Source organism: Sphaeramia orbicularis, chromosome 12 (genome assembly GCF_902148855.1).
Source record: "Sphaeramia orbicularis chromosome 12, fSphaOr1.1, whole genome shotgun sequence".
NCBI classification, from domain to species: domain Eukaryota; kingdom Metazoa; phylum Chordata; class Actinopteri; order Kurtiformes; family Apogonidae; genus Sphaeramia; species Sphaeramia orbicularis.
Window position 1 is genome coordinate 42,277,001 of NC_043968.1, and position 12,352 is coordinate 42,289,352.

General features: G+C 35.6%; 1 protein-coding gene across 1 annotated transcript; it reads left to right on the forward strand.

Annotated features, from left to right (window-relative positions):
- Window positions 1-336: 336 nt before the first annotated feature.
- pax4 (paired box 4) lies at window positions 337-9,348 on the forward strand. Its single transcript, XM_030148338.1, is given in 9 exon segments — window positions 337-366; window positions 3,741-3,902; window positions 5,094-5,309; window positions 5,406-5,496; window positions 7,817-7,957; window positions 8,702-8,784; window positions 8,884-8,947; window positions 9,043-9,110; window positions 9,217-9,348. Coding segments are annotated over 9 exon segments (987 nt in total).
- The last annotated feature ends 3,004 nt before the right edge of the window (window positions 9,349-12,352 follow it).

Here is a 12,352-nt window from a genome sequence, read left to right on the forward strand (position 1 = left end):
GATCTGATATCGCTTTTCAAGTTTTGAGTCATTAAATGTGAGTTCAGCAAAGCGAAACGTTTCTTTTCATCAAGTTAAAAACAAGCTATAGACTAATAAAATGTCGAATGGCATGTATAGGTGGGTGTTTTTTGTAGCTGTAACAATAACCTGTTTATTTCCCAAGTCAGTCCACATGGCGATGGTGATTTAGGTGTATGGGGGACATTGATAATATAATTATCAGCGCAATAAAAATCACTTTAATGCTAAACTAAAACATTATAGTTAACGATCAATACATTTCCATGTTACAATGTGTCAAAGCGGTGCGAAAAAATAATTAGAAAAGCCACCATGAGGCCTGCTCTTTTGCGCACACGGCAGGTCGGTGCGCTTTGGAGAGGTTTTGGTAACCTTTTTACGCGGGTTTATTACTGACATTTTTCTACCCCTCAGAACACAATAAAGCATCTATGCGTGTGTTTTATGCACAGGACAAACGCGTGAGACATATAACTAAAATATATTTGTGTATTTTGTATAACAATTTAACAATGTAAGTCTCCGACCCTCTTTTGGCGAACCTATTAAAATTTACGCACTACGCACGCATGGCGCTGTTTTAAAAATGCAACCCAAGGACTTTAATCAACCGTGTTGGGCATACACTGTACGTGCAATAAAATACAATAAATCAATGACCACATCAGCCCTGTAATATATAAAATTGCTTGCCTTACTTGTCCTTTGTCTCGGTTGGCAAGGAGATGATGGTGTCCAAAAATGACTGTCCTCTATCTAACCTGGCTGATTATACACAGACACTATTATTATCGTGTAACCCGTGGTTAATGTATAATTTGGGCCATATGGCATTTTAAAATCTGAGCCTTTATTTCTGCAGCCACTTCGATCTGTGTGGACCCAACTAATGATATTCAATTAGTCATTAAACAGGCCAAAAGACGAGCCTTGTGTGGTGTTTCACATAGGCTAATATTTGCTCGTCAAATATTTCCCTTTGAAACGTTTACAACACATTTTTATCTGCTGGCTGCCCAAGGAACATCTGTGAGGGTTATTTTAGCCTCCCTCTTCTGAATAAACGAGGTCCCAATTGGTCCTTTCCTTGGTCCCATATACGAGTCTATTTGTTCTTGTTTTGAAAGAAAATGTAATAAAGAAAGACTGCGTGATGGATTTATGATTTATCAAAAGCACTTTACCATATGGCAGTCGTCAATGGAGCAGATTTCCAAATGTTTGTTTTATGAAAGAGACCAGAGATCCTTTTAATCTGAACCACTTAACCCAGGAAAGGATGCTCAAGTCACGTGACCACGGGTACCCTAAAGGATCTGAAACATACCAATGTTGACCGTCTGGCTTCTTTCAAAGATGGAATTTATTCCTTAAGTTTTTGCAAGATAAGCTGTACTAAGGTAGAAAGTTAACCATTGAGTTTGTTGTGCGCTGGAGATGTGTATCTTTGATTGAGGCTTCAGGCAAGCAATGCGCAAAAAGGAGTGGGAAAGGCAGGAGTGTCAATCCCCATTCCACAACTGATGATTCACAGTATAGAAGCAGTTTCGTGAATTTACTATTAAAAACACAGCCGTTTACAAACCAGAGGGTGATTTACATATATGAGTGTGTGTGGAAAAAAGTCTGGAATGGAACATAGTAAATTCTATCCATATGGATGACATTTTATTCCTCTTGTAAACTCCGCTCAAATGTAGGTTGCTCATGTTCCAACATAAAGATAATCTAAAGGTGATATATTCATGACTGGAAATGTAAAAAAGACAAAATAGTTTGCTTTATTTTATTGAATACAATAGGATATCAATATTTTTATCTTTAATTTTTGTATTGTATTTCTAAATGTTTGATCTTTATCACACAGAAAAGTGCTTAGACTATTTTGGCAAAAACATCCAAAACCTCTGAGTCTATGATGCCTGTTTTCACCTCTAGGAATTATTGACATTTCAGGTAAGAGCCCACTACGTCACATTGAAGTCCGCAGGCCTATAAATTTCTTCTGTAGGGCGTGATTCACTTGACTGTCATTTTCCAGAGATAGGCGGACTAACCTGCACAATTTCACCTCTGAAACCGAACAGACGGCGTTTCTAGTGGGAAAACCAGTTCATTACGCACTTAGTTTTTTAATCAGTATTTCATCTTTGAGGACGGAACACGCCGGAGATGTGCGGAACCAACTCTGATCTACCAAGTAAAGGTGATTTTTTTTTTTTTTTTTTTTTTTTTTACAATTTCTACTCTACTGTACATAGATAACTTGACTTGAATACTTCTGCTATCTGTTGAGAGTGATGGAGCAACACTGTAAGACCGGATAGTTGAGTTTACTTAAAAATTTCAGGTAACTCGTTGCCTTAAAAAATGTAAGTAATGAATAATGAAAACTTGAGTGTATTAAACTTAAATGCTTGATTTGAAGGGAATTACTATTTTAAGTACAACGCACTAAATGGCAAGTTAATTTAACTTCAAATTTGTTGCAATGTCAATTGCTTTGTATAATCATTAGACTTAACACATAAAGAACCAAACAGCCACCGACGACCAAAACCATCCACTGATCTAAAATGTTTAATAACTTCTGAACTACTAATCTTATCAATACATGTAAATAATTGGTATAAAATGCAGTTTGTCATCTTTTCATGGTCATCAGATATGACCCATTTGGACGTTCAGAGGCTCCCTAGTGAATGTAGAAGCTCCGTCATCTTCTACAACATTGATTCACCAGTAAAACCCATGGAGTTGGATCAATGACAGTGGATGGAGACGCTTGGTTTATGTTCAATTAATGATATATTTTACAGAAAAAGTCCCTTTTTCTGCAGTTTTCTCTGTTTCTGATATAATAACCCTCAAATTTAATCTGACCTTTTATGAACATCTACATGGTCAGTACATTAAACACAGGAAAACACCTGATTTATACTGCTAAAATGCAAATATCAAAAGATAATATTGTAATAAATGGTGATAAATCACCTAAGAAAGGTTAAATATAGAAGAGATTTCATTTGGGAACTGACACAAAAGTAGCACTGGGTCTTTCTGGGTTAATACCATCAGGTCATTTTACTCAATCACAAGTTCATTTACATTGAAATTTTTTGCAATATAGAGTGCTTTATATAATTCTTCAACTTAATATATTTTAGCATGGATGGAAGTTTGTTAAGTGTCGTTCACTAGTACAGGAGGAGCATTTAATTTGATAAGCCATAAAGATTTCTGTTGATCAGGAATAATTTTGGATGAACAGTAAAGCCATTGTTTGGCCTGTGGCTCTCACTCATGGTGCAGCTCTACAAAAATACAAAAACAAACACAAAAAGGCCAATAAACATTGCCATTCACACATTCAATCAAAATTAATACCAACAGCACAACCCCGCTGAACCCCTGCACAGAAAAATAACACATTTTCAACAACATGCCCCACACCCACAATGCAACGCGGAGATAGAAAGGTGTGGTCATGACTAAAACTTAGTGATTTAAATCCATTCAACTTAAACTTTTTCGTACTTTCAACTATGTCTACAAATTAGTAGAATATACTCAAGATTTTATGGCAATGTCATAAAACTTAAATCATTTAAGTACATTGTAATTAAAGCATTTTAGTAAATACAACTTCCGGGCTTACAGTGAAGTGAGATCTGCATAATGTCAATATTTTACGTTAAATACTTGTTTAAAGACAGATTAAAACAGTGCAGGGTGTCTTGTGATAAGGTATTGGAAGTGTCAACCAGTTAGGAGGGATGTTTCTCAACGGCAGACCTCTCCCAGAACCCAAAAGGAGAAAAATGATAGAACTGGCCTCAGAGGGAGTCCGTCCGAGCCAAATCTCCAGGATCCTAAGGGTACGCAAAACCATTTTGGGGTTAAGATTTTGGCCAGAACCACTGCAGAAAAGGTCAAGTGGCTCTTTGGAGGGGAAAAGACGTCTAATTTTTCTTTAACCCTTTCATGCATAGTGGTCACTCCAGTGGACAGTTATTCTCCAGCTGTTCTCTTGTATATTCATGGATTTTGTTGTTTTAGTTCCGTATGAGCCACCACAGTGGACACTTATGCATCATCTCAAACACTGACATTCAGACTATTACTGTAACTTTTCTGTTCTTGATAAACCTGATCTGTAGTAAGATATTTGAGTAAATCAATTGCTAATTGTTATTAGACTGTAATTAACAGGGATTTTTTAAAAGTTTTTTTTTGCCATATCTGAGTGAGTAATAACTAGTATTATCCTCCCGGAAAGGAAAAGTTTTGGCTTTTTTACATTTAGTAATTGTCTTGATTAGAAACAGCATGATGCAACACTCATTTAGATAGATTTTTTTTTTTTTTAATTTATGGAATGTCCTTTGCAGTGGACAGCATTTTTTTTAAATAATAAAGCTGTAAAACTCTTGTCCTCTACAGAGGACAAAAATGCATTGCTGGGTCTCAGGAGGTTCTAGTATGTTCAAATGTGAGAACAGATTAACAGCATTTAAAAAAAAAAAAAAAAAAGTATTTCATAGTTTTCACACAGTATGTCAGTAAATGCATGGTGTCCAGCTGAGTGGACATTTTTGTAACCCCATGAAAAACAGGTTCTTAAAAAAAAAAAAAAAAATTCAATCACATTGCTTTTTTCATACCTAAAGAGGAATAAAAACACTCAGGAAAAAAGTCTTGATTTAGGTTCTCATAATTCATGCATGAAAGGGGTGAAGCTATATTATCACCACTAGGGAGTGAAAAAAAAAAAAAAAAAAAAATCACATTGCTTTTTTCATACCTAAAGAGGAATAAAAACACTCAGGAAAGAAATCTTGATTTAGGTTCTCATAATTCATGCATGAAAGGGCTAAAGCTATATTATCACCACTAGAGAATAAAAAAAAGAAATTAAAAAAAAAAAAAAATTCAATCACATTACTTTTTTCATACCTAAAGAGGAATAAAAACATTCAGGAAAAAAAATCTTGAAAAAAAAAAAAAAAAAAAAAAAACCTCGCTGGATAAGAGCGAAATTTAATGGAACGTGACATTGTTTATTGAAGGTGTCAAACGGGTGCGTCAGTAAGATCCTGAGCCGTTACCGACGCACAGGACTCCTACAGCCGAAGACTATCGGAGGAAGCCGACCTCGACTTCTCACTCCTGGTGTCATATCCACCATCATCCACTGCAAAAGGGAAAATCCCAGTATTTTTGCTTGGGAAATTCGAAGGCAGCTTGCAGCAGCGCGAACATGTAAGGCCTCCAAAGTTCCCAGTGTAAGTAAGACAGGGATTCCAGGTTTTATTTGTTATATAAGGATTTGTATTTATGAAAACTTGAGAGTAACTTTCTACATACTGTCTTCTAAACAGGTATCTTCAATAAATCGGATTTTAAGGAAGATCCAGGTTGACTATGGGCCCATGTGCATGGAGCTTGATGCGCAAATCATGACTGAGTGGGGTGAGTTTGTAGATCAGGGGTGTCAAACTCATTTTGGTTCAGGGGCCATTTTCAGCCCAATATGATCTCAAGCGGGTCAGTTCAGTAAAATAATAGCAGTGAAAAAAGTAAAATTACATTATGATAATGTTTACATCTACAACGTTTCCTTAAAAATCTGAATAACATGAACAACTTTAAATGTCTTAACTGCAATTTTAACAATATTCTGCCTCAGTTTATCAGTTTATCATTTACACATGTGCATTACAACTTACATTACAATTACAAATACACAAAACATTTTGTAACAGGCAGAATATTAGTAGAATTGCATTTACTTCTCTTAAGACATTTCGGGTTGTTCATATTAGTTCAGGTTATTCACATTTTTTGTATAAGGATAGTTTGTTGATACAAACATTTTCATGTAATTGCATTTTTTTTTTTACACTAAAACAAAGATAAAAATCTGCAATTTTCATTATTTATAGGGAATTATGATAATATTTTACTGGTCTGACCCAACTGAGATGTAATTGTTCTGTATGTGGAACCTGAATTAAAATTATTCTTACACCATTGATTGTTAATATCTTCAGTGTAAGTTTTGCATTTCACAAATTCATCCTACGGGCCGGATTGGACCCTTTGGTGGGCCAGATTTGGCCCCCGGGCCTTATGTTTGACACCTGTGTTGTAGATGTTTAGTTTTTAGTTTAGTTTATTTCGAATATGAAACAAACCAAAATAATCCAATTTAGTCTTTATAAATGAAACAAATTAGAAGAAAACAAAACAAACACACAAAAACCTACACATATACATGAAAACAAAGTATGACTTCATTTGCATATTTGAGAAGGAGGGGGAGGAAGTATAATTTATTTAATCCCACCTTTTCTCCACACAACAGTCTATCGTTTAGCTTCCTATCAATATAATAGATGAAAAATCATTACCCTTGGATCAGTTAATCTCACTTGTCATCTTCACATACGCATACAAATGTATGCACACCTTTATTGACATACCAGAAAAGTAAATAAATAAATAAATACATATGTACATCCTTGAAGACAACACAAAATGAATACACAATAAAGTAAACAATAAGACAAAGCGAACAACAGCAATCAAATAAAACACAATCAAATCCACACACACACAAAGCAAACAAAAAAACAGTACCCATGTGTTCATACTCAAACCCCTTCTTCAGTTTTATACCATGTATAGGCAGGGCCAGATTAACACTTCATTGTACCCCGGGCAACAATATTCAAGGGCCCCATCATCACAACCCCAGGATCCCTATAATCTGGCAAAATACAGAATAAATTCCAGGAATATATGTAAATATACCCCATACTTCAATATCTAACTATCATCAAATGCATCTTGGTGTACAAATGTGTAAATGCTCGTAGAACTACAAGTGCACCACTATAGCCTCTTGTCAAGGCCACTCACTTGCATATGATGATATGAAAACAAAACACATTAGCATCAGTATACTCTAAAATTGATCCACTACATTAGAAAGAGATGGAAGTGCCCTCCATTTTCACAAAAAATAAGAAACCATTTCCGAAGTATCCAGTATTTATTTAAGAACACTTTTTGCCAACACAAATGTATTGAATCGTCAGAAAAAGCCCACAGACAAAACACAAACATAATCTGATAGAATCAGATATGAATTTTAAACAGAAATCCCTTTGTCACCTCAGAATTCAACAAGAGAGTTAAAGTAAGTGCAATGTAAACATCTTGAAATCTGCTTTCTCTCATGTTAGCCACAGTAAAGAAATGACCTATTTTAGGTATGTTCTTTAAATTTTCAGCTTTTTTAATGTCCCTCTCCTTTTGTAATTTTCATTTGGCGCTCCCACTTAGCTGCTTCTCCATGTTTGCAATGTTTTGATTCGCGTACGTCACGTATGTCGCGTAGTTCTTGACGTCTCACATCCCGCTCAGTGCACGCACGTTGATTTGCGTCACCGCTGATTCGCTTTTTGGACTGACCAATGAGGAGAGGGTCTCAGCTCACAGTCACAGACAGCAGGAGCAGGGTTTCTGTGCAGTGCAATGGCTCCGGGCAGCGGACAGTTTTATTTATAAGCAAAAGATAACAAGATATTTTCGTTATGCCCGAGCTACCCAGGGCCCTTCAGAGGTCGTGGGCCCCTGGGCAATTGCCCAGTTGCCCATATGGTTACTCCGGGCTTGTGTATAGACTATCTCAAAGTTAAAGGTGTATTTAGATAAACAGTTGACCTCTATGTATTATGTCATTAAAACCTAGACCGTTATGCTTCATGCTCACATCTGATTGCAGGTTTTAATACCATGATCCAAGAAGAGGTGAGAGATAAGGGTGTAGCAGAGTCAGTCTGCAGTCAACACCAACCACATAAGGACCTACAGTACAGGAATCGCACCACCTTTACCCCAGAACAGAGCAAAGTTTTGGAGAAAGGTAAGTGTACATCATATAAAAACTCAATGCATATATCTGTTACTTCCTTTCCATCTGTTTATGGTGTATGGTTTTCACTAAGAATAGTCTAATGCAGGGGTGTCAAAGTCATTTTAGTTCAGGGGCCACATTCTGCTAAATTTGATCTCAAGTGGGCCGGACTAGTAAAATGATAGCATGATAACCAATAAATAATGACAACTCTAAATGGTTTTAGCGCAAAAAATAACATTCAGTTATGCCAATATTTACATTTACAAACTATCCAAACAAAAAGGATGTCAATAACCTGAAAAGTGAAATTTGTGAAGAAATGTAAGTACAATTTTATCAATATTATGCTTCGACTTATCATTTATACATGTGTATTACAGATCAGATCTACGAAGGCACAAAACATTTAGTAACAGGCAGAATATTGTTCAAATTCCACTTAATTTTCTTTAGATATTTCAGGTTGTTCATATTTGTTCAGGTTATTCACATTTTATTGTTAAAGGATAGTTTCTTAATGTGAATATTTTCATAATTTAGAGTTTTTTTGCACTAAATCAAAGAGAAAAAAATGGTGTTGTCATTATTTATAGGTTATTATGATATTATTTTTGAGTTTGATGCCCTAACTTGCACTTTGTAAATTCATCCCACGGACCGGATTGGAACCTTTGGCTGCCGGTTTTGGCCCCCGGGCCACATGTTTGACACCTGTGGTCTAATGCATTCTATTTTTATCTCCTTATTCAGAATTTTCTATAAGTCAGTATGCAGATTTGTACACAAGAGAGAAACTGTCAGCTGAGATCAAACTCCCTGAGGAAACCATTAAGGTAGACCTGGGATTTTTTTTTTTTTTTAATAAACTATATAATATCCTAATCTTAGTGTTTATTTCCTAAAATGTTTTTTTTTATATATATATTTTGAAGGTGTGGTTTTCAAACAGGCGGGCCAAGTGGAGAAGGGAAACAAAACTGACAAGTAGTACAAAAAGTAAGTGTCCACATTTAAAATAAAGAACATTTTGGCGCTAGTTCTTTCTGCTTCAGAAATATTTGACAGAATATATTTGTTGTTTCCACCTGCAGATGTTCAGAATCAAAGGGATTTGGTTTCTCAGAATCCAATAATTCCAAACAGTTTGACATCTCAACAGGTACACAGTGTGTTCTGCTTTGTAAATGCAGGAATGTTTTAAATATAAAATAAAAATAGATTTTTCATGCTTCCTGTAAAAAACATGTGTTTGTGTTCATTTGAAGGGAAGAGAAGTGTCAGGAATCCACTGTGAAACCCTAGAAGCTCCAAATACCTACAACACAGTTACCAGGAAGTTGCAGAAGGGCTACATTTATCCTACAGCGACATGTAAGACCATGCAAAAACTGTTTTGACGAAACCTTCCTTGACCCAATCTAGTTTCTTCAATGACAGCTCATTCTAGTCAGTGATGGCAGATAAATTTAGTTTATATGTCAGTTTAATTACACTGTGAAGACTGTATTGTAGGTTCCTAGTATTAATATCATAGTGACTGAGGAAGAGGATGCAGTTAACTGAGATCAGATAAACATTCACTTCTGTCCTCCAATCTGTCTTTGAGGCAAACATATAAGATCATATAAGAGACCCATCTCATGTGTTGTCTTCCAAATATGAACTGCTACCTTCAGGTAAATGCCATAGAGCCATCCTTTGCAAAAATAAATAATACATCTCAACCACTCAGTGGAAAATTGCTGGTTACTTTTTTTTTTAAACTACATTTTATCCTCATTTATTGATGATGGTGTCTCATCTTTTATTTATAGTATTTTTTAATCACATTGGCTCTTAATTCTTGTGATGTTCTTGCATATTTTGGTAGGGATTTAGGGTTGTGCAATAGTCTTATTTACTTATTGATGCTGTATACTGTCCCATACTACATGATACCATGTCATTGTATAGCTAGTGTTATTTATTGTTGTCATGTGTCTGTACTGTGATGTCTTTTTGTTTTGTATTGTGTTTTTTGTATGGTGTTGCACTATTGCCCACAATGAATTTCCCTCTGGGGACAATAAACTATATCTTATCTTATCTTATCTTATCTTATCTTATCTTATCTTATCTTATCTTATCTTATCTTATCTTATCTTATCTTATCTTATCTTATCTTATCTTATCTTATCTTATCTTATCTTATCTTATCTTAAAAAAAACCCATCTACTCTCTAAACCACCAACATACACCATAGTCACCAGCACATTAAAATCCAAGCCAGGGGACTTTTATACAGGTGCACTTTTTTATATAGTTGCACTTTTATATAGAAGTATTTTAATACTGATGTGTTTGGTGTGTTTGTTGTGCTTGTTGAATGTATTTATGAGTGGGAAGAGTGTAGTTTGAATGTTATTTGTGGTTTTTTAATGTGGTGGGCATGTGCAATTTGGTTGTATTTATTATGCAATGGCAATAAAGCTTCTATTCTTATGTTATGTTATGTTATGTTATGTTATGTTATGTTATGTTATCTTATCTTATCTTATCTTATCTTATTTATTTTTATACAGGTGTGGGAAACTCTGAGCAGCTAACATCCTTTTCAATGGCACCATCATACCTTCATCATTCCAATAATATGATGGTTCAGAACATAGAGATGACTCCACTAGCTCTCCTGGTTCACAGCCATCCTGACACAAGGGCAGCTAATACAATGAGAAGTGAAAACCCAATGACTCAGTGCTGGAGCCAACAAGGGATTTCTTTAACTTGGAGCCAGTATCAAAGTGATGAGAGGTTTCTTTTCAGCCAACCCTGGGATGTTAGTGCACACTGCTATCTGAATTAAAATTAGAGTGTCTGTTTGACATACACATGTGAATATGTATTTGTTATTGTGTCTCTGTGAAGCATGTTTATGTTTTGTGCATCTCAGTTTTTTGGACATATAGAGACACTTCGTGGCCAGCAGAGGGAGACAGAAGACTGTAGCTCCATATCACTCCTATCCTAAGATCTGATTATTAAAACTTCAATTGTCTTTTTGTAACAGTTCATTTTATCAGATAATGCAATACCATTAGATCTTAAATCAATTAAATTAATGTAATGCAGAGTCATGACACCTTTGTAATGAGTGGAGCACTGAATAAAACTGTGCAGATAAAATGATGAATTTGTTCCAGGACTCAAGATCTGTTTTACTGATTTGATTTTGCAAGAAATAACCTGCAAAAAATAGTGTAAAAATTGAATTATCAGATACTTTTTGTGTTTGTTTGTTTTTTACTTTACACAGAAAGAGGAGTCATATTTAGTGGCTTAACCCTAACTTTAATTCAGTTCTTTACAGTATATCAGGTCAATAATATATTTCAGTTGCAACATAAATCGTAGCTCCATGGATCATTTGATTTTAGCATTAATGTGGATGCTATATTTTTATGGGGTTGGGCTTGCTGTTTGTTTAAGTGCCAAAGGAGGTTAAGACACTTTTCCAAGATTTCTTTCCAGGAAAGGCCACTGGGAAAATCTATAAAAGTATAGCTTCAGAAAGTCAAAACATGGCTTGCTATCTGGTCTGCTCGGTATCAGTTTTTATGACTGCGACAGGGCAGAGGCATTAAGTTCTTTCATATCCCTTTACTACACTGAGGAGACATCAAAACTCTGAGTTTGTAGATAATTGGTCAACAGGGGGACGGCTGGAATCAGAAGACAAATAGCTTGGTCAGCACCCATGAGGTAGCCTAGTCTATGGCAAAATGGCCTGTTGGAATCAGGCACCATGAAGCCAGATAGGTAAATTACATCTCCACACACAGGCATAGATTTCAGGAGGGAAACATGTGCATTTGTCCCCTACAGTAAAATACGAAAGAACTAAAGGCTTTTCATTCTGAAAATTTATTTTCAGTCACCTTCAATATTCCTCCAACCATCTAAAACGGGAAGATATACACAGTCTAGCCAAAATAGCCCCATGCACTAATATTTCATTGTACTTCCTCTAGCTGTGATTATAACCCATATTCACAGTGGCATTGTTTCAATAAGCTTATGCAATGCCATGCCATTTATTTCACTCATTTGTTTTGACACATAATGTTACTGAACCCAGCCCTGTCCAGGTGATAACACTGACCCCATAGGCTTGCAATGTAGACACTAGGCCAGTGTTTTTCAACCTTGGGGTCGGGACCCCATGTGGGGTCGCCTGGAATTCAAATGGGGTCGCCTGAAATTTCTAGTAATTGATAAAAAAAAACAAAACAAAAAAAAAACTTGCTGATAAAAAATATACGGTGAGTTGAGAGAGACAATCCCAATACATAAAAGACATGACAAACTCTGAAGCTGAACCTGAAGCACTGTGGTACTGTTTATCTTTCAAATGTTCATTGTGG